Source organism: Lissotriton vulgaris, chromosome 12 (assembly GCF_964263255.1).
Source record: "Lissotriton vulgaris chromosome 12, aLisVul1.2, whole genome shotgun sequence".
In the NCBI taxonomy this organism is placed as follows: domain Eukaryota; kingdom Metazoa; phylum Chordata; class Amphibia; order Caudata; family Salamandridae; genus Lissotriton; species Lissotriton vulgaris.
In genome coordinates this window covers 483,306,738-483,332,290 of record NC_141700.1, presented here as the reverse complement: position 1 = coordinate 483,332,290, position 25,553 = coordinate 483,306,738, and the positions used below count along the sequence as shown (strand labels likewise).

The 25,553-nt window shown below is 46.3% G+C and overlaps 1 protein-coding gene across 2 annotated transcripts in view; it reads right to left on the bottom strand.

Annotated features, from left to right (window-relative positions):
* The window catches only part of WDR59 (WD repeat domain 59), a 1,027,519-nt gene extending 1,020,125 nt beyond the window's left edge, over positions 1-7,394 (bottom strand). For both annotated transcript variants that reach the window (XM_086945225.1, XM_086945226.1), the window contains exon 1: positions 7,320-7,394. In XM_086945225.1, coding sequence (XP_086801351.1) covers positions 7,320-7,379 — 60 coding nt within the window. In that variant the 5' untranslated portion in view covers positions 7,380-7,394. The remainder of the gene's footprint in view (positions 1-7,319) is intronic.
* Positions 7,395-25,553: the final 18,159 nt, after the last annotated feature.

Here is a 25,553-nt window from a genome sequence, read left to right as displayed (position 1 = left end):
GGCCGACCTCAACCCTGGGCCTGGCCAGGCCTCAGACATCCCGGCACCACCATCCACCCAGGAGGTGAGCGGGCTACTTGGCAAGTCAATGGGAGAAGGAGGTGTCGATGGCTCTCCCCCACCAAGTGCCGCTCGCCCATCGCCTCCCCGGGCGCTGGCTCCACCCCCCTACTGGGTGTCTGGACTCCCTCATCCCGGACCTCCCGACCTCCAAGTGCGAGGGTCCGGACATCAAAGCACGCCAGCCCTATAACTGGGGCAGCTCCAGAGCAGGAAGGCAGTTGTATCTTGGAGTCGAGAGACGTAAAGAGGAACTCATCCTGGACGGACTACTGGCGCTGCCGTAGCTCTGTCCTGTGCACCATCGTCCTGCCTGTTGGCGCTGCCACAGCCGTCGTAACCTTCATCGTCCTGCCTGTTGGCGCTGCCACAGCCGTCGTAACCTTCACCCTTCATCGTCGTCCGGATCTGCTGGCGTGGCCGCGGACCGTTGTAACCGTCATCTTTCACCGGGACCTGCAGGCTCCGCCGCGGACCGTCGTCCTTCCTTCATCCATCTCGGGACCTGCTTGGCTCCTCCACGGCCCGAACATCAAGAACGCCGAGCTCGAGGATTGAGAGCTATTTTGAACTCACTGGTAACTAAGACTGTCCCGCTACCCCTTTCCTCAACCAAAGACTCGAATCGAGGGGACCCCTGAGTCCAGACCTCCTTGTATCATACCAACGTAACCTAAGAATTGCATATAAAGTCTCGTTAACCTTCACTCCTGTGTGGTGTCTGTCTGTGGGGGGGAAGTTACTTATCTGTACAGTCGTTGGAGACGGCTCTCCCTGGAGACCTCTCCCCGTAATCTCGGCCGACCCTCCCGGTCCGTCTAACAGCGTGTTTGCACTGTGCTTCGTGCAATTTGTGTAGTGCGAAGTACCGCAAACTGCGCTAGCGTAGTGCTTCGCCCAGGGTTAATAAATATCACTGTGGCTGACATTCCGATAAGAACTCTCGTCATTCACATGGCTCGCTTTGTGGGTCTGTCAGCTTTGGAGTCGCTTCTGCTGTCACAGACTACTTTTTAGAGGAAGAGAAGGCAGAGGAGTGGGCTCTTCAAATTAAAGCAGACCCCCAATATAAACGTCAAAGACTTAGACTCTAAATCACATTTGGTGTCTGGAAACGGACTATTAGAAGGGGAGCTTGAGACTCAAAGGTCATCAACTGTCAAGCAGACAGTCTAGCTTTATGAGGATTAGCTCCAAAAGACTTCTGCCTGTGATTAGGACTGGGGACCAAGTCCTGCTAGTCTCCCAGTTGGGTAGGGGGGCATCACCCAGGGAATTCAAGACCACCTGCGCTGGAGCATGGAGCACCAGCTTCTACCTGCTTGCCAAGGCCAGTGTGTCCTGTGAGGGAGAGGAGAGTTTTAGAGGAAGCGACGTCCACTGATGAATCTTGCTGAGTGGACTCAATTATCAAGATGTGAAGATACAGCTGATGCACCGATCAGGTCATTGCTCGCGTGCAGGAAAGTCAGCGACCCTCGTATGCCAGAGGAGAGCTGTGGTTGGTACTGTGCCAAGTGGCGCCCCCGGGTAACAGTGACGGACCAGCAGACCCGTATATCAGATGGGGTCGCCGTGGACAGTTCGCCATGCTAAGTGGGCCATAGACTACGTACGGTGGTGAGCTGGCGATCCCGTATGCCAGAATGCTGCTGTGAAGGAATCTGCTGTGCCCATCTTGTCAGAGCCTGTGTACAGTGCAGAGAGGGTGACTCTGGTTGGAATACTTTCAACAGTCAGACTCAGATCAATAGTGGGACTTACTTTGAATGTTGCCTATAGTGAATGGGGAATAAACACTATGACTTGAGCGAGGAGGGAGGGGCACAGGAAACTCCCCAAGAAACACTAGTTGCTTGTGAATGTTGTATTTCCCTTTGAGTAGGTAGCAGCAAAATAAAATACGTATTTTTCATAAAAATGTGAATTTACAATAATTTCGTTGCTGTGTGTATTATGAGTTGTAGGCCTGTGTTCAAAACCTGTATGTACCTCCACCCCCTGGGGACGTTTGGACTGCTCAACCACACTATTACTAAGAGTCAAGTGCTAAAGGGGTACTTAGTCTAGTTGCTCAGATCCATAGTTAGTCTAATACTCTGTGATGGGTAGCAGCATGGATACTGGGAGGAGTCGACCTTTTCTCCAGTAATAAAGAAAGACACTTGACATACTTATAATGTATCTATTTCTTGACACGTTCAGTGGCTCCCCGTAACCAAAGGAACTACTCTCAAGATTCTCTGCATTATACTTAAGACGGTAAACAAACATGGACCAGTTTTCCTACGAGTAAAACTCAGAAGATACTTTCAGAAAAAAACATTTCCATTCAGATTAGCATTACAGCTAATCACACTGTTTTACAAGTAGAAAATTAGTGGTGGTACCATTTATCTGTACAAGATGGGAAACGGTCGGAACACCGCGGTCTAAACCACGCATGTTCCAACCACACAAGCTTAACCACGCATATGAGTGGTTAAGGCAGTGCGCGGTCTAGCTGCTGGTTGCTACAGGCAGCATGTACGGAAGCAGAAAGAGAGCCACAGTAAGGTAAGTGGGGCTGGGCTGGGTGGTGGGGTTCGGTACATTTCTGGGCTGGGGGAGGAATCGGGTGGGGGGGATCGGGGTAATTTTCTGGACTGGGGGGTCAGGGTCGTTTTCAGGGCTGGGAGAGGGTCTGGGGAGTTTTTATTATTCAGGAGTTGATGTATTTGGCCCTAGAGTCAGTGGGAGGGAATGAGGTAGTTTTAGGGACACCGTGTGGTGGGAGGGGGTCCGGATAGTGTTTGTTAAGGGACAAAGTTTTAGGTCCCAGGGCAGGGGGAGGGGAATGGGTAGTCAGAGTAGTGCTTTGGGTTTAGGGGAGGGAAGGAAGTTTTGAGGGCTCGGGGGGATTCGGCGTAGTTTTCTAAAAATAGGGGTTTGGGTTTGAGGCCCAAGGGCAGTGGAAGGGGTTGGGTATTTGGACCTCAGGGCGGGGGGGGGGGGGGGGGAGTTTGTAGCTTAGGGCAGGGGGAAGGGAGGTGTCACCTTAGCCACGCATGCCCCTTTACCACTGATGCCTTTACCACGAAATTATGTGGTAACGGCATGCATGGTAAATGAAAGCGTAGTAAAGGAATGTGCTGGGCTTGATGTTGTGACTGTCCTGCTTTACAGTGTTCGTTTACAAACTTGGTGCAAGCTGCAGCCTTCACTGCTTGCTCCTGTTGATTCCAGGCTCAGTGCATCATGGCGTTTGTAGTCCATGATGCACCGAGAGTGACATGCCCACATGGGCAGGTGTTTTTAATTAGAACGGAACAGCGCAATGGTTGCACTCCTAACACACTGCCACTGAAGAAAGGACTTTTAATCCTGAAACGCGTCTGGCAAGGTATTTAACTGAGAAGCCTGTGGTTGATGCAGTGGCTGCTGGCAAGTTTTCGAGTCCATTAACCCCTTCGATGCTGATGACGAGCTCAGCTCGTCATAAGCCATGGGGGCGTGTGCGGATGACGAGCTGAGCTCGTCATCTAACGCGGCTTTTGCAAAAAAGCTGCGTAGCGCAAAAATAACCGCCGCAGCGATGCGGTTAAAGAACTTCATTAAGCTTCCTGGGGCCCTCCTTATTGTGCTTCCTGAAGAGTTGGATAGATATATATATATATATATATATATATATATATATATATATACACACACACACACACACATAAATACTAGCAGCCCGCCCCGGCGCTGCCCGGGTCAGAAGGGGGCTGGGGGCAGCATTTTAAGCCTCTGTGCACTCCCGCCCGCCCCGACATTGCCCAGACCGCATCCCTCCCGCCTCGCCGTCGCCCCCCCCCCCCGACATTGCCCATACCGCCTCCCACCTCGAGCCGACATTGCCCATACCGCCTCCCACCCGCCTCGCGCCTCCCGCCCGCCGCCCACCTCCTGCCTGCCTTTGCCTTACCTGAGCCGCCCGCACCGGACTTCACCGCCACTCCTCGCCGCACGTCAAAGCTCCTCCCCGCATGGCGTCATTACGTCTAGGTCGCGGTCAGCGCTACGTCGCGGCCGGCGCTAGTTTTAAGGGACTACTTTGTTTAGAAATTTTTATTTTTTAATTTACGTTTTATTTTTTTATTTTATGTCGCCTATGTCCATCTACACACCCTGAGGATTCCAACAATGTATTGGGTGTGTGGATTGGCGCTGTGGTTCCCGTGTTTACCTTGCCAAAAGGTTTCTGTTCTCTCTTTATACTAGTAGTATAGATATATATATATATATATATATATATATATATACTAGCAGCCCGTCCCGACGTTGTCCGGGTATGAATTGCTGCCGGCCAGTAGTATATTGTTTTGTAGGATTTCGTTTTGATAGCATTTCTTATCTGTGACAGGCCTGTGAAACGCTCCGATTCACAATGCACTGCTGATGCACTTAAGAGTGCGCGCTCAGTAGTGTGTGAACTCGAGTTTCCCTACTTTATTTTTCCTTGCAATATTTTATGTAGCGCAAACTCGACAACATGGCATGAGCACAATTTACATTACAGAAGAACACATTAATTTGTGGTAGGCACGGGGAGACAAAGCGATTTGCCTGGAATCACAGGATGTTGAGCTGATGCCGAGATTCGAACGTAGCTCCCCAGCTCTAAAGTTTGCTATTCTAGAACTTGTCGGTGCTGGCCATCAATGAGAGAGACCTGTGCATTTTTCAAATGGGTGGTGAAAAAATATGAGTATGTTGCTGGAGATGTGGGCCGCCGTGCCACCAATGTACTTACCGGGGGAGGGTAAACACCCATTATTCCGCAACTTTCTTTCCGCATACCATCACTCCGCATTCTTTCATTACGAAAGTACCATGACTCCGCAATGCCATTATAACGCATGGCATTACATTTTATATGCTTTTACCACGCATACATTTACATCGAAATTCGTTGTCAATGCATGAATGGTAAAAACATGTTTTTTTTAAATGTTTGGATAAGGAAAGTATGGGTATAGAGGTATATGTTTTGGGATACTGAGGTATATGTTTTGGGGTGTTTGGGTATTTTAAGGTTTCAGATATAGTTTTGGGTTATGGGGTACAGGGGTAGTTTTAGGGTTTAGGGATAGGTATGGGTTTTGGGGTACAGAGGTATTTTAAGGGTTCAGGGCTAGGTTTGGGTTTTGGGGTACAGGGGTATTTTTAGGGTCCAGGGCTAGGTTTTGGGGTACAGGGGTATTTTAGGGTTCAGGGGTCGGTTTGGGTTACAGTGTTATGTTTAGGGTTGATGGCTAGGTTTGGGTTTTGGGGTACAGTGGTATTTTTAGGGTTCAGGGCTAGGTTTGGGTTACAGGGGTATTTTTAAGGTTCAGGGGTAGGTTTGGGTTTTGAGATACAGGGTATATTTATAGGGTTAAGATGGGTTAGTGTTTAAGGGTGTTGGGGTATTTTAAGGAGTACGGGTGGGTTATGATTATGGGGTGCAGGGGTATTTAAAGGGAGCAGGGTGGGATTAGCACACGATATGAGGCATGGCATGTTACATCACTCATGACATCACTAATGACACCATCCTTGTGACAGAATGACAGACCTCCTTTCAGTGTAATGTAACCCTTGAAACACATATTCAAAAATAGAAACTAAAATATAAAACATTTATTTTTCAGAAAGACACACATTCACTGGATGGTGTCATCAGTGATGTCATGAGTGATGTAATATGTGACGTCATCAGCAGTGCATTGCAGGCGCGCAAGTTATAGTGAGTCCAACTAACTATAACATGGGAATTTCAATGGTTTTATGTCAGTAAAATTTCCAGCTAACTAGAACTGGTGTCAAACCTATGGCTTTTTCAGTGAATTTAATAGTTTTTTTAAATGCTAATTCCTAACTATAACTGGTGTGAAACCTATGTTTTATTCTGTGAATATATATATATATATATATATATATATATATATATATATATATATATATATATATATATATATATATATATATATCAGTTAGTCAAAAAAATCCTTAATTGCTTAATAATTAAAATTATTTGCGATTAATGTACACCAAAATAAGGATCAAATAAATACAAAAACGTTAAAAAATTCTTATCAGTTTCATTTCATGCTCCATAAAATTGCCAATTCATATGCAAAATCGAAACTAAAACCGTATCATTAATGACCAGAGAACACCAGGGCTGTAAAGGTATGTGAAATCTTCAATGCAGAGAGAATAGGGTTCATTGAATAGCCGGGGCTAAAAAGATGACATAATATGTAGAAGACTCTCTTTACTCCGAGCCACGTGGACTAAAAGTACATAACTGTACTTGCAGGCGTGCAGCTCTAAGGTGTTAGATATATTATTTAAAAAAAAAAATATATATATATATATATATATATATATATATATATATATATATATATATATATATATATATACACACACACACATATATACACACATACGATACCTATAATGCAAGCCACCATATTATAGTAGCCATTCATTACATACTGAGCGCGTGCATTTTATGATAATGCTTACCCTAACATAATGCTTTCCCTGGTTTAATTCCTGGTATATTGTTGGTAGCCATGGCATGACAATACCAAGGAACAAAAATAAATACTTTATGTAATAACATTAAAGCTCAAGCAGTCGCAGAGAAGAGAGGAATCAATGCAAGCGAATATACAAAAAAGTACGTTTTAGTGAAGATGAATAACGAAACCTCTCCAAAACACAGTCCAGGTACATGTTGTCAATGTCCGGGCGTGGGCTGGGCAAGGCAAAACCTAATTCGTTTGTAAAGGCTCTTCGTGTATACGACCAAACATCGAGGACAGGTGAAATGAAGGCGGGAGCACCGCAGACAACGTGTACTCAGCAACAGTAAGAAGAGACGCTCTGAGGTCTAAATGGGTATCTTTACTTTTGACCCAGACAAAATCGAGCATTGAAGAGACAGTCAAACAGTAAATGGTGGCAGAATAAACTCTAAACTTGAGAGCACAGCAGATGGAGAAGAAAAAACAGATCGAATATGATCCATTCCCTTTGCTCGCAAACATTTGAACGTCTCATCGCAAACACGTAAAATCTACAGACTGCACATCACAAACTCTGACTGGGAGGGACATAAGATCGCATGGGAGAGAACTAAATACAGTTAAAATGGAAAACGTATGAGGATATGCAAGGCTTCCATAAGACACAATGCAGTAGGTTCTCCTTATCCTGAAGTCCCAGGTCCGCCCCTAACTCACCTGAGAGTCCCTGAATTCCACCACCACATTCTCACTGCTCCAGCGTGCCGCCATCTTCATCCGGCAACACGTGATGTCACCGAATAACAAGCCCGCAGCGCACGACGGGAAGAGTAGTTCATTTGGAGTAGAAGGAGGCGGAAATGTGAGGTGACAGTAGAAATGCTAGAGAGGGGGGGCGGGGGTGGGGGGTGCTGAGATGACAGGATGTAGGGAACTATTGAGGGTGTGGGTCAAAAGACAAGTAGGTGACATATGCTGAGTGATGGGAGGATGTAGCTTGCAAGCTTCGTACGTCGCCTGTAGGGTTGCCACGTGGCCGGTTTTTTAATTCCCCTTTTGGTACAAAAATAAGCAAAATCACCCAATGCCGGTATTTTTTACCCTTAATCCCTGCGTAATTCAAACAGCAAATGTAATTAGAAAAACATTTTAGATGTGCACCAGAGCTGCGTTCACGGTCCCTGTTAATTAAAGTAAACAAAGGCAGCAACGTCATGTTACGATTTTGTTTAATGTACAATTTAGTATCATGTTCGGGCTATTGCAGGGTCTTAAAACACAACAGATGGTCGGTATTTTTCTCATGGAATGTGGCAACCATAGCTATGGTTCACACCACCAGTATTTAAAAAAAAAAAAAAATGAAGGCGAGCGTTTTACCAACGACGAAGCAGAATAGTTACCTACAATTTTATGGATGGGAAAGGGGAGCGCATGAAGGGTAAAGGGTGTCTCTAAAGTGCCTTCCAAGATTACCAAAATCTTCCGTGACATTCTTGCCACCAGGAATGGAACATAATTCGGAATTAAACCCTGTAGACGAGACAACAATCAAATTAACCTCTGGCTGGCATCGCCAGTGCCTCTCTTTGCCAAAAGAAATGTGAGCAGTTTTTGGTATGTGTCTTAAATCTTCTTTCTCACAAAAGTGTTTTAAACTATTTATTAGCCGACACAGTTGTCATAGTTTCTTTTTCAGTTGTGCTGTAATGGTGTTCCACTTCCCTTCAACACCGGGAAGCCTATCAGACGGTATGTTCTTTCCCTTCATACTTTTGCATAAAAAAGCACCAATGCCTACATTCCTAGAAACAACTATCACAACGCAGTCTGATCCAGAATCAAATGGTTGTAGAACTGGAGTACACTGAACTTGTGTTTACTTTGAAATTCAATGGTAGGTTAAAAATATCCCACCGGGTTAATTTTCTTCCCATCATAGACTGATCAAGATATCAGATGGGAAATCTCGCTCTGCACAAAATTAGATTTGTACAACACATCTAAAACTAAAGCAATGGAAGAGCAAGTATCAACCTTTACCCGTACTTCCTTTCCCCAATCTGATTATACAAGACAGATGTTTAGTCCTGCAACAGAATTGTGTTTTCACAGATAGGATAACCTTGCACCTCTTCAAACTATTAAATAGTTGACTATCACTCGCCGTGGCCATATTTTTGGCACTTTAATTTTTTTTTACTGACATCTGGACACGGCTAGGAATTTGCCAAGTACTCTTTATCCCCACCCCTATAGCACAAAACATCAGTTCTTAAACAGCTTTTTTTGTAGCGTGCACTCTTACTACACCCCCCACACATTTGGTGTCATTACTAAAGTCCAACGCTTTGTATGCCAGAGTCGACCTTACAACCCCATTGCCTAAAGTCAATGTCTCCTAAAGTGTAGGTTTCTTGCTACACAGTAAGCTTTCTTTGGGTCTCCTTATAGTAGGAAAAATGTATAACTTGGTCACACATGTAGTTATGTACTAATTCACCTAAGTCACATGCAGCTGTGTAGTATCCTTGTACCTTGTTTATATAATACTAGCTGCCCGTCCCGACGTTGTCCGGGTATGAATTGCTGCCGGCCAGTAGTATATTGTTTTGTAGGATTTCGTTTTGATAGCATTTCTTATCTGTGACAGGCCTGTGAAACGCTCCGTTTCACAGTGCACTGCTGATGCACTTAAGAGTGCGCGCTCAGTAGTGTGTGAACTCGAGTTTCTCTACTTTATTTTTCCTTGCAATATTTTATATAGCGCAAACTCGACAACATGGCATGAGCACAATTTACATTACAGAAGAACACATTCATTTGTGGTAGGCACGGGGAGACAAAGCGATTTGCCTGGAATCACAGGATGTTGAGCTGATGCCGAGATTCGAACGTAGCTCCCCAGCTTTAAAGTTCGCTATTCTAGAACTTGTGGCGGGCGGTGTGTCTAAAAGTGTATGTCGGTGCTGGCATCAATGAGAGAGACCTGTGCATTTTTCAAATGGGTGGTGAAAAAATATGAGTATGTTGCTGGAGATGTGGGCCGCCGTGCCACCAATGTACTTACCGGGGGAGGGTAAACACCCATTATTCCGCAACTTTCTTTCCGCATACCAACACTCCGCATACTTTCATTACAAAAGTACCATGACTCCGCAATGCCATTATAACGCATGGCATTACATTTTATATGCTTTTACCACGCATACATTTACAACGAAATTCGTTGTCAATGCATGAATGGTAAAAACATGTTTTTTTTTAATGTTTGGATAAGGAAAGTATGGGTATAGAGGTATATGTTTTGGGGTACTGAGGTATATGTTTTGAGGTGTTTGGGTATTTTAAGGGTTCAGATATAGTTTTGGGTTATGGGGTACAGGGGTAGTTTTAGGGTTTAGGGATAGGTATGGGTTTTGGGGTACAGGGGTATTTTAAGATTTCAGGGCTAGGTTTGGGTTTTGGGGTACAGGGGTATTTTTAGGGTCCAGGGCTAGGTTTGGGTTTTGGGGTACAGGGGTATTTTAGGGTTCAGGGGTCGGTTTGGGTTTTGGGTTACAGGGTTATTTTTAGGGTTCATGGCTAGGTTTGGGTTTTGGGGTACATGGGTATTTTTAGGGTTTAGTGATAGGTTTGAGTTTTGGGGTACAGGGTATATTTATAGGGTTAAGATGGGTTAGTGTTTAAGGGTGTTGGGGTATTTTAAGGAGTAAGGGTGGGTTATGATTATAGGGTGCAGGGGTATTTAAAGGGAGCAGGGTGGGATTAGCACACAATATGTGACATGGCATGAAGGGCGGAACGTACCACACGCCCCCAGCGTTTGTCATGCCCCCAGCACACACCCACAGCACAATGCAGACACGCCCACAAGGGACTACTTTGCTGGCACGGTTCTTTTACCTTTTAAATGTATATGGTGGTCGTCTGAATAGCCTATGTCCTTCTGATGCAACTGCCCTTTCCAACGCTGTATTGGGTGTTGTGATTGGGGCTGTGGTTCCTGAGATTACCCACCTCAAAGGTTTGGGCTCTCTCTTTATTATATTAGTATGGATACATTCTTTCTCCACCACTAACCAAGCCTGTAGAATGCTGCAGGTATGATGCGCAAAAGGAGGTTGGGAATCTGTGGGCTGAGGCCTTCAGTTGGCATTCGGCTGAGCATCATGCTGGATGCTCCTGGTGGGGCTGTATCATCTTATCCACTTATCTGCTAATAAACATCTTAACATCATCTACTGTGTGTGGACTTGAATACTACATTATTTATGGCGACGAGCTGGAGAGGACCACATGCTCAAACAAGAAACTAAAGAGAAAGAAGAATAGAGATGAAGTGAAACCAAGAGATTTCAAGGTACATGAAATTCAAACAGATTATATCAATTGGAATTAACTAAGTGTAACTAAGTTAAGAGCTTTTCATTTGGAGCGTAAGGCAGCAAGCCCCACCAGCGTCGATTCCAACGGACGACCCAACCATGTTGCCTGCCTTACACTGCTCCATTTGTGCCAACCTAAGGCCCAACCACAGTTGCCTGTTTTGCAATGCTCAATTCGTTTTACATCAAGTAACTGTCGATAGGAGGTGTTTCATCACATGTGAGTGATCCAGTAATATTATTTTCAGTGGTTCACAAATATGTTAACTTAGATGGAGAATACTTTGTGCCTATCTGTTGTGTGCAACGTATTGGGAGCTGAGCCTATGTGAAAGGTACGCTGGACCACACAGGAACGTAAAAGTGAACATTAATCTGCTGCTTTCACATGGAAATGTTTTTTTTTTTACTTTATTGCTCTTGGCCCATCGGAGTTGATTTACTGCTTCTTAGGCAGTTTGTTTTGAAGGGCACACAAATCAATGGAGGTGAGACAGTTTTATTACGCATCGGTTGGCATGTTTTCAATATCGGGCTTGTGTTATGGCTGGAATTAACTCAAATCGCCTAGTCTCTGCCTTCTGCTACAGGAGTTGTCATATTAGTGAAATTTGTACATTTTTCGGGTGTGAGAAGTTTGCCTGGTATATGATGATCACTAATCCTAGTGAGCACCTTGCACCAGTCCAAACGACCCTTATGATGATTGGTTGTAAGTCAACCTTATAGACCAGCTATCTTAGGGGTAGCATGGACAAAAGCAGTCTTAGGCTAAACTCAAGAGGGTATGTGAAGCCAGCTGTTTTACCATATGCAATCCTTTAAATACCAAATGAAAGGACACCACACAAGTTATATATTACAAAATATATGTATTTATTTCTAGAATAATCCCCTATACTCTTTATGAGCACAGAAGCACAAGCGTTAAACAAAGAACTCAATATAACATACAATAAGCTGCACAATTATGGATAGGCCGGGTGGCTACTCAAACAATATATTAAAACAAGCATTTGCAATGCAATAGGTCTCGCATTTGCAATAGTTCGAGCTATTGGCATTGTAAATGACAATGCCTTTTATTCTATTGTTTTGAAAACCTACAAGCCATGCATAAACATGCACTTTGTACGTATAGTCCTTGCTTACAAGAAGCAAGGCTGTTAGTAAAAGAGACTGCCAGCTTTGCTTCTCATAAGCAAGGACTACAATTACAAAGTGCTTGTTTACGCACAGCTTGCAGGTTTTCAAACGCTTTTAATAAAAGGAATTGCCATTTACAATACCAATAGCTCAAACTCTCGCAAATGCAAGACCTATTGCATTGCAAATGCTTGTTTCAATGAACTGTGCAACTACAGATTTGACTCTAGTGAGTCCCCGCCTGTGGCGGCGCAGAGTACTGTGAGCCACAGCATCCCAATGCTAGCCGTGCCAGGGGAAGGCCAGATTCCGACAGAGACGGGTATCCCTGAGACAACATAGAAGGAACAGTTCCACAGTGTCAGGAAGCCACCCGAGCCCTGTGAGCCACGGATTTCTCAAGTCACCAGAGCCTGTGGCCGGGCAGAGAAAAGCAGTGAGCCATGGTGGCACAGAGCTACCTTAGACCGTGGCAGGGCATCCTTTTAAGATGAAGTTTCGTGCAACTCTGTCTTAAATGCACCAAAATGATTACAAACACAACATTTTTTTTCCCCAAGGACTTGCGAGTCTAATAGGCACCAGAGAGGCACCAGTGCCACCGCATTCACACTTTTATAAACATTTGCATAGCTCCCACGCGGTTGTCTCTTGAGAGGCGCTGTATCAGCTGTGCGTTTTTCTGCAGACCTCGGCCAGTATGCACTAGCTGTAGTGCAGTGTGAGGGCAGCAGCAGCCCAGACCCCTCTGCGGAGGACACCCCCTGACCAGCTGTGCGGGGCTAACAACATGTGGGTGGGATATTAAGCCGGCCTTTGATTAGTAATTACAGTTATATGGGAATCCCAGCATATGACATGATAATCCACATTTGTAAAGCAGCACAATCACCCGTAAGGGTCTCTAGGCGCTGGGGGCCGTCGGGAAGATTAAGCAAGCTATTGCCCAGAGTCATGATGGTAATTTGGAAACGTTACTATTGATGCCAAGCCCCTGTAGAGATCAGCCCCAGCCCGCTTTGAGAAGATTGCAAAAGTCCCTCTGAATCCCCCTCGAAGGGATTCCGAAGATCTTGCTGCACTTTGAAGTGCACATAAATCTGAAAGGCACTGCTTCTGATCGCTCCATAAAATCATAGCTCCCCACCCCTTCCTCCGGGAGAGCCCCCTCTCCTGACCATTCACCTACTCCCCGCCTCATGTTCATTTCTAGGCAGATGCATTCAGGGGCCGGCGGCGCTCAATGGTTCTGTGTGGCAGCCGCCCCTAATTGGCGTTAAAGTACTCAGTACTTGGGAGCATATGCGGGGAGGGGGCTCCCAAGTCCCATTGAGCAGCGCACCCACCCGCAGGACCCTCAACCCGGAGGGGAAAGGCAGAGCAGAAGGTGAAAGTGTCAGGGTGTGAGGGAGCGGGAACTGGTACGGACCGAGGGACATTACCCCTTGCATTCCGCAGGTGAGGGAGCAGGAATGGGGTTAATGGAGACCTACCTTCTACAGGCAGAGAAATCTCGCTTTAAGCCCCACAGGCCAGGCCACGAGGAAGGGCCAGTTGTTCTGCACTCTGGCTTTGCAGTACAAATGGGAAAGGGTTGGGGGATGCACACCCCATGGGGGGCATCGATGGAAGGACATTACCCCTGCATTCCACAGACGGGGCCCAGTGAGGGGGGTTCATGCACAGGTGCCCTCTACAGGCAGAGACATCGCGCTATAAGCCCCACAGGCCAGGCCAAGAGGAAGGGGCAGTGGCTCTGCACTCTGCAGTACAAATAGGAATGGGTGGATGCGCACCCCATGGGGGTCCTCAATGGAGGGACAGAGGTTTGGCTCCCCTCAGGCAAAGAGCCCGGAGGGGATCTTGGCGAGCTGCAATGTACAGGCAGGGCCTAGAATGAGGGCTGCGGGCATCGGACTGAGCGCCACACAGGTAAAGCCCCAGAGAGGGTGCTTCAAGGCTTTGCGCCCGCATGCAGGGGCCCGATGGGGTGTGAGGGGGCTCAATACCTCAGAGAAGAGGTCTGCTTGAATCTCACATGAGAGGCTGGGAGAGAGTCCCAGAGGATAAAGGCTATGGTCTCACCCGGCATAAAGAGGCCACTAAACAGGGTGTATCCAGCTCTGAGAGCCTGCAGTGAAGTCTGCCCAACAGGTGGATCCAAGGAAGATAGGATCTCGCACAGCTGAGGCAATCTTTTTTTCCTCCTAAAACAGTCTATAAATGGTAACGTTTGTCTAAGGCTATAAGAGGAAATAAATTTGCCATTCAGGTCAGAGTGAGCGTTGGAACTTCAGACTGAGGTGAGCTGGGGCAGAGCAGAAAGTGTGTCTCTCTCTCTCGAAAAAACCTAGGTTGGGATCTCGGCTCCCCACTTCATCAGCTTGTGTGATTCTTGGTCTATCGCGCCTCCTTGTATACAGCAACATTCGCAGCTCTTTAAAATGTAAATATTCTTATCTAGCTAATTGAAAGCTTAGAGCGCATCAAACAAAGTTGGTAGACACTACTGAGAAACGCTGCAAGCAAATGCCGACCACAACAAGCAACAAACCTTTCTTGGATTGAGTGTTTCCGGTCCCTCTGCACGGGCAAGACACAGGAAGCCAGGCTGGACTGCTCGGGACTGCCTGCTTGAGGGCGGGGCCACCAGCACAGACAGGAAGCAGACGGGAGCCTACCCCGCACTCCTGTGAAGGGAAGGGAGCTAGCCGCCTACGAATTCCGTGCAGCGCCACTACCGCGGGACAGGACGAAAGGAGTATGAGAGACCCGGTGAGTGGGGGCGTCGGGGCACATTGACGGCTAGACTGATAGAAGGAAGTCATTAGGCGTGGTCATTAGGCACGTTCGGCATGTTCACAACACCAGAGCTGCAGCGCCCAGGAGAGTCTGAGCACGTGATGCGAGCCCGCCAGCTGAAGCGCGTTCTCGAGGTGAAATCGCAGAGGTTATGCACTTAACCACCCCCTCTCAGCCATTCCCAGGAAACCCACAACAATAGGTCTTTCGCTGGAGCAGCGCTATGCGCTGCTAACACCAGCGAGACCTAAAAAGCACCAATCACATTAGTTCACAACAGCTGAACGGAAGCGCACAGGAGAGTGTGCACAGGGCCAGCAGAAGCGGCAGTGAGGCGGCTTTTTACATAACTTGTTGATTTTAAATAGTTCCATAACATGAGAGCCCACCGTGGTTAAATAAAAATCACCAATCACATTAGTTCACAACAGCTGAACGGAAGCGCACAGGAGAGTGTGCACAGGCCAGCAGAAGCGGCAGTGAGGCGGCTTTTTACATAACTTGTTGATTTTAATTAATTCCATAACATGAGAGCTATCGTAGAAATGATATATTGTAAGCCGTTCTTTTAACCGTAATGGTGTCAGCTACAAGAAGAGTTACGAAGTTTGAGACGTGGTAATGCTTTGGAATTTAAAAGCAACCGTAGTCCCAGTGAGGCGGCTTTTAGCGTACCTTTGCGACTTTTAACACCGTGGTTAAATAAAAATCACCAAGCACATTAGTTAACAACATCTGAAATGAAGGCACAGGAGAGTCTGCACACGGCCAGCAGAAGCGCGTGCCACTTGCCTAAAATAATTAGAGACGCTGAAGTCATTAGGCGCGATCACAACTACAGATCTGCAGCGCAGATCTGCAGCGCCCTGGAGAGTCAAGCGCGTGACACTTGCCTGCAAAAAAAAAAGCGCGTGCAACTTGCCTAAAAAAAAAACGAGACACGGAAGTCATTAGGCGCGATCGCAAAAACAGATCTGCAGCGCCCTGGAGAGTCTGCAAACGTGATGCAAGCCAGACTGCAGAAGCGGGTTCTCGAGATAAAATCGCCGAGGTGAAGCTCGTAACCACCCCCTGTGCCCCATTCCCGGCAAACCCACAACAATAGGTCTTTCGCTGGAGCAGCGCTTCGTGCTGCTAACACCAGCGAGACCTAAAAAGTGGTATAAGTACCACGTCACGAACAATGGTAAGGCCTAGGGCCTTTGGAATCGCTGGGCCTACACTGAACTAACGAAGGTTAGGACATAGGAGGCCCACAGGATGCGGGTGCAGTGTCTATAGGCGACCGCGTTTACCATACAAGTTAATGGTGCGTAAAAATCAGAAAGTTATAGGTTTAGGAGACTTACGACTGGACTAGAACTTAGCTTCTTGAAACTAGGACACTAGGGATGTAAATCACTACAGGGGCACCGGAGTACCCTCGTTACCTCACCCACAGGAAGCGGGTGCATAGGTGCCAAAGTGCGTCGGGTTTCTTCGTGGAGTTCTATGGAGCCTGGAGGAAAAGATGCTGCAGGCGGCCAGGAGAGAAGAGTCTGGTTGGATCCAAGGGTGGATCGAAGATGTAGAGTACCTGAAAGCAGAGGGGACAGAGTCTAGGTCACTAGCCAGTGACCAGGATGGAACCAGGACGGAACCAGGCAATGTCGGGTTGTGATCAGGTGCTGTCAAGTAGTTTGTCTCCGCTGCCACGTGGGCCAGGAAGGATCGAGGATGACCAGCTGGTGGACACGAGCTGTCCCACGAAGGCTCTTGCTGTCGGCGGTGTCGGTTCTGGAATCGGAGTCACCAAGCCTTGGCAAATGCAACCCACGCAGGACTCGAAGATGGCTTCTGAATCGGACCGGGAAGGCCAGATCGGTGGCTCCTTTTCAGGGGAGCTAGGGCCAGTCTGGAGCAACCAGACCAGCAGTTTAAATTCGAAAGATCGTCATCTCAGAGGCCACTAGCCAACGGGCAAGTGACCAGACAACGCGTCGAGCAGGAAAAGTGCAAAAGGGCCTCACGCAGCACTCGGTGAGTGTGGAGAGGTAATCTTCGGTGCACAGGCTGCTCGGGGCTGGGGCTTCTCAATCCCCAAAGCGCAGCCTCGAGGGTGACTCTGGAGCTGCACAGGAAGCACGTCGCTGGCTTTCCAAGATGGCCGGTCCCACGTCTCACGTCGCCTCCACGGGTCTCAGCTTTGCTAGGACTGTGGATCGGGCTGCTGTAAGTCTGGGAGTTCAGGTCTTGTCGGTCTCTGTCGTTCGAGCTCCGGCGGGAGCAACGGCAAAGAAAACCTTTGAGCGCTGATGGTGCCTGCTTGCACAGGGTGGCCACTCCTTGACCACAAGGGAGATTCTTCAGTCTTCTACGTTGAGTAGGATGTCGAAGGGTCCAGAGTTTTGTTTCAAAGTTTCAGTCAGGATAATCTGATGTGCCATGGCACAGCTCCTACCTTTATTCCAAATCAAGGGGCTGAATCACCTGCTAGGTCCCTCCTATGGGTGGGAACCAGGAAGGGGGTGGTTACACCCCTTTTCCTTTGTCCAGTTTTGCGTCAGAGCTGGGGCTGGAGTGCCCCAGTACCGATTTGAACTGGACTTTGCATGGGACACCTTGTGTGCCCCAGGCAGTGTCTAGTTTCATTCAGCCCTCCCTGCTCCAATCCACTATCTCCTGTCTGGGGTGGTGTAACACCTCCCTGTGACAGGAAACCTTTTGTTCAAGCCTCCCCAGCCGGAGTTTCGGTCAGCAGCAGGAGGCCAGACTCGTGTCTGTGACAGCAGCATCCATTTTGTGATGCTGAGGCTCTGGTTAGATTTAACCGCGCTTAAGGAAAGTAACATGTCTTCTCCGTCTAGAAGGGTGGAATGCTACCCCCGTTGCCAGGACTGGCGAGGGGGTAGTATTCCAAAGCGTATGACACCTTACACGACTTGTTTTGATAAAGCCAAACCAAAGTTAGCAAGTAACCGCGAGGATTATAATGCACTTATGAGTATATGGTATGGCAATATCCCAGAACAGCTAAAGGACATGGTTCCGAAAGCTGCAGACAGGCTCAGCTCATGCTAGAGCACCATCTCACATAAAACCAAGCACTCTGCCTCCATGATTGTTAAGGCCTGCCATAGGAGTGGCTTATAGGTGTATATGTGTCCAGATATAGGTTTAGACATAGGTATACTATATCTAAGCAAGGGGTGATTACACCACCTTGCCCCAGCTGAGTGATCAGCCAGTTGTGTCATGTTGGATAGCCAGCCAGGTGTGGCAAAAGATGTGCTGTAGCCCCTGGTAGGCCTTGGATGCACCTATGCCCTGGGTACCTATAGTACACTGTACAGGGGCTGATAAGGTGTCCCAATACCCAATTGGAGATGTACCTAGGGTACATGGAGTCCATTTTACAGAGAGAGCCGATAGCCTGGGGCCCTGATTAGCAGGATCCCAGGCCAACTAAGTCGAAAACCAGCTAAACACCTTCCTACACCGGGGCTTGTCATTTTCCTTACATTGAGGCCTGTTGAAACAACTGTCGTGCTGCGATTCAAATTTCGAATTAAACTTGCGCACTTTACCTGGCTCGTGATGTGGCGCAGAGCAGCTGCAGATCTCCTCATGACATCTTCATTCTTGCCAAGCTCGCAATGCTGCCTAATGACGATTTTACTGCAAGAGCGCGCCGTGAGCCACTCAGCGTGCGTCTCCTGTACGTGACGCCATCTTTTGTGTGGAGGTACACATATAAAGGGTCGGAGTCTAATATAAACAAATAGGAAAAAACTCTCAAAGTAGTACTTGTTATTCTCAGTTAAAATGCTTTCATATTATCAAAGGCATCAATGTAGCTCAACAAACAAAGAAAAGATTCAATAAATTCGGTGCATATTTATTTAGCACATCTTATGTTTATAAACTGCATAAATTTCAACCCAGAGGGTAGGTGATATTGCAATTAATGCATTGGCAATATAAGCTTAGAATCAACACATTTCTATGTCCTTAAATCAACTCAAAAACATGTCAATGCGCTCAAGGTGCATAGAGGAAAAGGGTTAATTAGAAGGGATGGGTAAGTGGGGGTGAAGGTGGGGACCGGGTAAAGGTGGTGTGACTGAGTAGAAATCACAGTGAAAAATGAAAAGCCTTTACAGCCTATATAGATCTGAAGGTTCCAAAAACAATCTCAAACATAGGTTCCGTAGTTATCCATTATTTAGTCCTATGTTTGGAAACATGAGGAGTAATGCTAGTCGACGTTTCGACCCCTGAAAGGTGCGGGTGATTCAGAACCTCAGGATGGGGTCTTCATCAGGACGTTGGATTATAACAGGAGCGCCTATAAGTGATGCAAAAGCCATGAATGTATCTTGTACTCCTATATATTAATTAATGCACTCGAAATTAAATAAAAAGTTACCTACTTCGCATGAGGCCCGTTTGGGCCTACAGCCTGGGGACCTTCCAAGGTTCCTTAGTGATGCGTGAAGTCTGTAATCAAGTGAAGGTGGTATCAGTAAAAATAGGTTGATCCACCTGGGATGAAGCAGAGTAAAGCTACATCCACAAAAAAAAAAAAAAAAAAAAAAAGGGGGGTTGGGGAAGAGACTTACTGGTAGCTTTTCTCAAAGTCGTTCAGACTTGTGGGGTTCTGTCGTTCACTGGACCGGCCGGTCCGTGGTGGAACGCCTTGTGTCTCTGAAAATGAAGTAGGGTATCAAACTAAGTTGTGGTAGTTAATCTATAGTACCGCGCCAAAATGTCACAGAGGATTGTTACATCGAGAGCGCAGTTGGTTATGAACAGGGGCCATCTGTCTCACATGGATCAGCGTTAACGTGCTCAAAGTTATAGGGAAGAGGTGTCTGAGTTAGCGTTAGCGCACCCGAGATAATAGGGAAAAATTTGCGTGGTTTTGAGCATAAAGAGGGACGGAGTCCCATTAGGGAAAGGCGGGAGAAAATCTCCATCCGTTCAGTAATGTTTGTTACGCGCGCTTCACTAAGGTAGAAGCCTGGAGTGTGGCTCACCTGATCGTAGCGCTAGTCTGTCTCTTTACTCTCCTCTGGCTGTCAGCAGTGAAGTGAGCCACCGCGAGGTGCCGGCGCTAGATGCTACCGGGGGGCTCGCCCTGCTCTGGCCAATCAGCTGCAGGTTGCCCAGGGAGTGAGGAAAAAGATGTGTTTTTTTAGTTAAGGGATCGTGATTGTGTTGTAAGCCTATGACCCAGGGGAGGCGAGTGCAACACAGACTCATATGTAACCCATTGTTTGCCTGAACAGTATTAAAAGCATAGTTTATAAGCAAAATATCCACATGAAACACTAAGAGTGGCTCGACTCGATGTCAACATTGAAGGAGCAGAAATGGTATACAATAATGTACAAGGTTGATTATGCAATAGATTGGTGCTTCAACAATACCCGAAGTAGACCATCCATTCATATAGTGTACATATCGATTAGAATGCATTTGCTCAAATTGTAAGAGACCATTACGTACATACATCTTTCTCCGATGTTGATTGGCACAGCGTGACACAGTGTACATGTCAATGGAATATAGTACGTGTATTCAAAAACAATCCTCTTTGCCGCCTGCATTAGGCATTCTGGTCATTGGTTCAGTCCGGATCTAAAAGGGCCATCTGGGAGAAAGTGGTTTCCAGTTCATTAAGGCCCGTTTGTACAGAGTCAAAAAATTGCATCCATTTGCATTCGCGCACATTAAGGATAGAGTTGAGATTGCCTCCCCGTGGGCCCAGTGTAATTTTCTCAATAACCACCCACTTGATTGATTCGGGTGTGTGTGAGTGCTCCTGGAAGTGTTCTACAAGGGGGGCTCCCACCGTTTTGCACCTGATCCTGCTGCAATGTTGTAGCACACGGTTCTTAATCTTTTGTTTCGTCTGGCCTATATATATCATCCCGCAGGGGCAGAAGATAGCATAGATCACTCCCTCAGTGTTACAGTTCGTGAAGGTTTTCAAGGGTACAGACAATCCATTGTGTGTTATTGTTCCAGTCTCTAGGCATAATTGGCAGGCCTTACAGCTTCCGCATTTGTGGTTTCCCAGAATGGCCGGAAGGTTCCACATTGATTGTATTGTGGGGGCAGTCGGGTTGTCTAGCATAGAGCGTACTACAGTGTCTCTGATGCTCTTTGCTTTTTTGAAAGCATGCATTGGTGGATTGGGCATCTGGAGGGTCTTTGACACAATGTTCCAGTACTTGTTCACTGTCCTGCGTACTGCATTGCTTTTGCAGCAGTAGGTAGTCACGCAGATCATTCTGTCATCCAACGATTGGCGCGTCTTTGGTGTCAGCAGTGATTCTCTATCGCTGAACCATGCCCTCTTACGTGCTCTCTTCACCAATCTCTTCGGGTATCCTCTTTCAATAAGTCGGAGGATCAATTCATCAGATTCATGGAAGTAGTCATCTTTCTTCGTACAATTCCTCCTGATCCTGAGGAATTGTCCGAATGGTAGATTGTCCCGGAGGGCCCGGGTGTGGTGGCTAGAGTATTGCAGTAAGGTGTTTCTTTCTGTCGGTTTTCTGTACAGAGTGGTGAAAAGGATTCCCTCACTTTCCTTGATAGTTATATCTAGAAAGTCAATGGATTCATTATTACAGGTGCTGGTGAACTGGATATCACTTGATTGGGCATTGAGCCAGTGTGTAAAAGCCTCCAATTCTTCCTTATTGCCTTCCCATATTATCAGTACATCGTCTATGTACCGACGGTACTCCAAATTTTTTTCACGGTATGGGTTATTAGGACAAAGAATCCTATGTTGTTCATACTCGTTCATGTAGAGTATTGCCAGATCTGGGGCAAAAGCCGCCCCCATGGCTACTCCCTTCATCTGCATGTAAAAATCATCTTGGAATAAAAAGAAGTTTTGGGTCATAGCAATTTCCAGTAAGTCAGAGATAAATTCAGTTGGAACTTCCGCTGGTTGAGGACGGGATTCCAACGCCCTTCGTATGGTTATCAAGGCTGGTTCTTGGGGGATGCTCGTGTATAGAGACACGATGTCCATGGTTACCAATAGATGTTTCTGTTTGTCAAATGGCCGTTGGTCTATCAGGTTTATCACCTGCATCGTGTCTCTCAAATAGGTGTCGGTTGCTTCCGCCAGGGGCTTCAGGAACACATCTATGTACTTACAGAGGGGTTCGAGAATGGACCCGCATCCCGATATAATCGGTCTTCCCGGTGGTTTGGTGGGGTTCTTGTGAACTTTAGGCAGAACGTAGATAGTTGGTATGCGTGGTTGGTCCACATTGAGGTAGGCATGTTCTTTCTCAGACAGGAAACCGGCTTCTTTTGCTTTTGTTGTTAAAGCGACGATCTGTCGTCTGATCTCGTTGGTGGGGTTGGCTGTCAAGCGTCGATAGCTCACATTGTTTCTCAGTTGTGAATATATCTCCTGTTTGTAGTCCTCTGTCCCCATAATGACAATTGCTCCGCCTTTGTCCGCCGGCTTGATGACCAGCGATTTGTTGTTTTTGAGGTCCTCCAGCGCCGCCCTTTCATCCTTGGAGATGTTGTGTCTTATGTAAGGCCTTTCTTTCCACATCTTGAGTACGTCATTCATCACCAGGCTTTCGTACGTCAAAATACGGTGGTTAGTCATGGTAGTATACGGTGTGAAGGTGGAGGGCGGCCGTAGTTGGGTGAATGATCTTGATTGGGAGAAAGGTTTATCCAAGAAGTAGCCCCGTAGGCGGACCTTCCGGAAGAACCTGGTCAGTTCTGTCTTGATGGTGAAGAGGTTCCCTTGGGAAGTCGGTACGAAAGAGAGGCCCTTGCTCAGGACTGCTGTCTCTGCTGGGGATAGTATCTGCTGAGATAAATTCATAATGGGGCTGGGTCTGGTTACCAGCGGTAAGTCTTCCTTCGTGTGTTGATTTCCCCGTGGTTGGCTTGTTGGAATCTCACCTGCTTGCTGGTGTTGTTGTAGCCCTGCTGCCTCGAATCGTCCCAGTTCTGATGGCCTTGGCCTCTGTTCGGTCGTCTGTTCCATCCGCGGCCTCTCCCTCGGGGGGGTCTCCACGAGTCGTTCTCTAAAAAAGGTTGTTGTTGTCTGTTGGAGGGGTCTTGTGCAGGTTCGTACCATTCCTCTTGATTTTGATAGTTGCTTGGTCCTGCCGCCTCGTTGTCACTTCCTCCACTGTACGAGGAGTCTGAAAAATTGGTATATCTTCTTCCTCCTCGCTGTCCACCTCGATAGCCCCCTCTGCCTCTGTAGAAAAAACGCCCCTGAGTGTCTTGCTTGAAATAATCCTCAGCTAAGTAGGGGTAAGTCTTTTTCTTGTTATAATATTGTATGTCCTTTGCTAATTTTTCCAGTTTCTTATTTTGAGTTTCAACATCAAAGTCTTTCAATGTTTTATTGAGGCGATCAAGTGTATCCTTCGCACTCGCATATGCTGAATGACTGGCAATTTCCTCCTTTAGTTCTGCAATTTCTTTAATTAACTGTTCCACCTGGTTTTTTGCGGTCTCGACTCCTAGGACCATCCAATGGCGGGAACAGTTATTCGCCACAAAACTGAATCCCTCCTTGAATTTTGGATCGTCCACAAAGATTGCCGGCTCGTTGCGAACTTGCAATCCCGTGGGTATGACGTTTGCCCTGAGATATCCAGTGAGCAGGTGGCCATGTAGTTTGGTACGCACTAATTTTTTCTCGAGACGTTCGAGTTTATTGATTTTCTCATTGAGTGAGAAGTCAACTGTGGTAGTGTTGGTTGAGAGAAAAGCTAAACCCGTGTCTTCCCCGATTAGTTCTCTAATGTGATCCTCAGTGTAAGAGAGGGCCCTCAATTGAAAATAGTACATGAATGTCAGGAATTTAAGAAAAGGAAAGAACCCTCGCAAGACAGCTCTTGCACATAGAGTAGTGAGTTACAACGGGGTAGACCCTGAGAACTCCTTGACCTAGGTCAATTAAAGCAGGTACACATATAAAGGGTCGGAGTCTAATATAAACAAATAGGAAAAAACTCTCAAAGTAGTACTTGTTATTCTCAGTTAAAATGCTTTCATATTATCAAAGGCATCAATGTAGCTCAACAAACAAAGAAAAGATTCAATAAATTCGGTGCATATTTATTTAGCACATCTTATGTTTATAAACTGCATAAATTTCAACCCAGAGGGTAGGTGATATTGCAATTAATGCATTGGCAATATAAGCTTAGAATCAACACATTTCTATGTCCTTAAATCAACTCAAAAACATGTCAATGCGCTCAAGGTGCATAGAGGAAAAGGGTTAATTAGAAGGGATGGGTAAGTGGGGGTGAAGGTGGGGACCGGGTAAAGGTGGTGTGACTGAGTAGAAATCACAGTGAAAAATGAAAAGCCTTTACAGCCTATATAGATCTGAAGGTTCCAAAAACAATCTCAAACATAGGTTCCGTAGTTATCCATTATTTAGTCCTATGTTTGGAAACATGAGGAGTAATGCTAGTCGACGTTTCGACCCCTGAAAGGTGCGGGTGATTCAGAACCTCAGGATGGGGTCTTCATCAGGACGTTGGATTATAACAGGAGCGCCTATAAGTGATGCAAAAGCCATGAATGTATCTTATACTCCTATATATTAATTAATGCACTCGAAATTAAATAAAAAGTTACCTACTTCGCATGAGGCCCGTTTGGGCCTACAGCCTGGGGTCCCCAGGCTGTAGGCCCAAACGGGCCTCATGCGAAGTAGGTAACTTTTTATTTAATTTCGAGTGCATTAATTAATATATAGGAGTACAAGATACATTCATGGCTTTTGCATCACTTATAGGCGCTCCTGTTATAATCCAACGTCCTGATGAAGACCCCATCCTGAGGTTCTGAATCACCCGCACCTTTCAGGGGTCGAAACGTCGACTAGCATTACTCCTCATGTTTCCAAACATAGGACTAAATAATGGATAACTACGGAACCTATGTTTGAGATTGTTTTTGGAACCTTCAGATCTATATAGGCTGTAAAGGCTTTTCATTTTTCACTGTGATTTCTACTCAGTCACACCACCTTTACCCGGTCCCCACCTTCACCCCCACTTACCCATCCCTTCTAATTAACCCTTTTCCTCTATGCACCTTGAGCGCATTGACATGTTTTTGAGTTGATTTAAGGACATAGAAATGTGTTGATTCTAAGCTTATATTGCCAATGCATTAATTGCAATATCACCTACCCTCTGGGTTGAAATTTATGCAGTTTATAAACATAAGATGTGCTAAATAAATATGCACCGAATTTATTGAATCTTTTCTTTGTTTGTTGAGCTACATTGATGCCTTTGATAATATGAAAGCATTTTAACTGAGAATAACAAGTACTACTTTGAGAGTTTTTTCCTATTTGTTTATATTAGACTCCGACCCTTTATATGTGTACCTGCTTTAATTGACCTAGGTCAAGGAGTTCTCAGGGTCTACCCCGTTGTAACTCACTACTCTATGTGCAAGAGCTGTCTTGCGAGGGTTCTTTCCTTTTCTTAAATTCCTGACATTCATGTACTATTTTCAATTGAGGGCCCTCTCTTACACTGAGGATCACATTAGAGAACTAATCGGGGAAGACACGGGTTTAGCTTTTCTCTCAACCAAC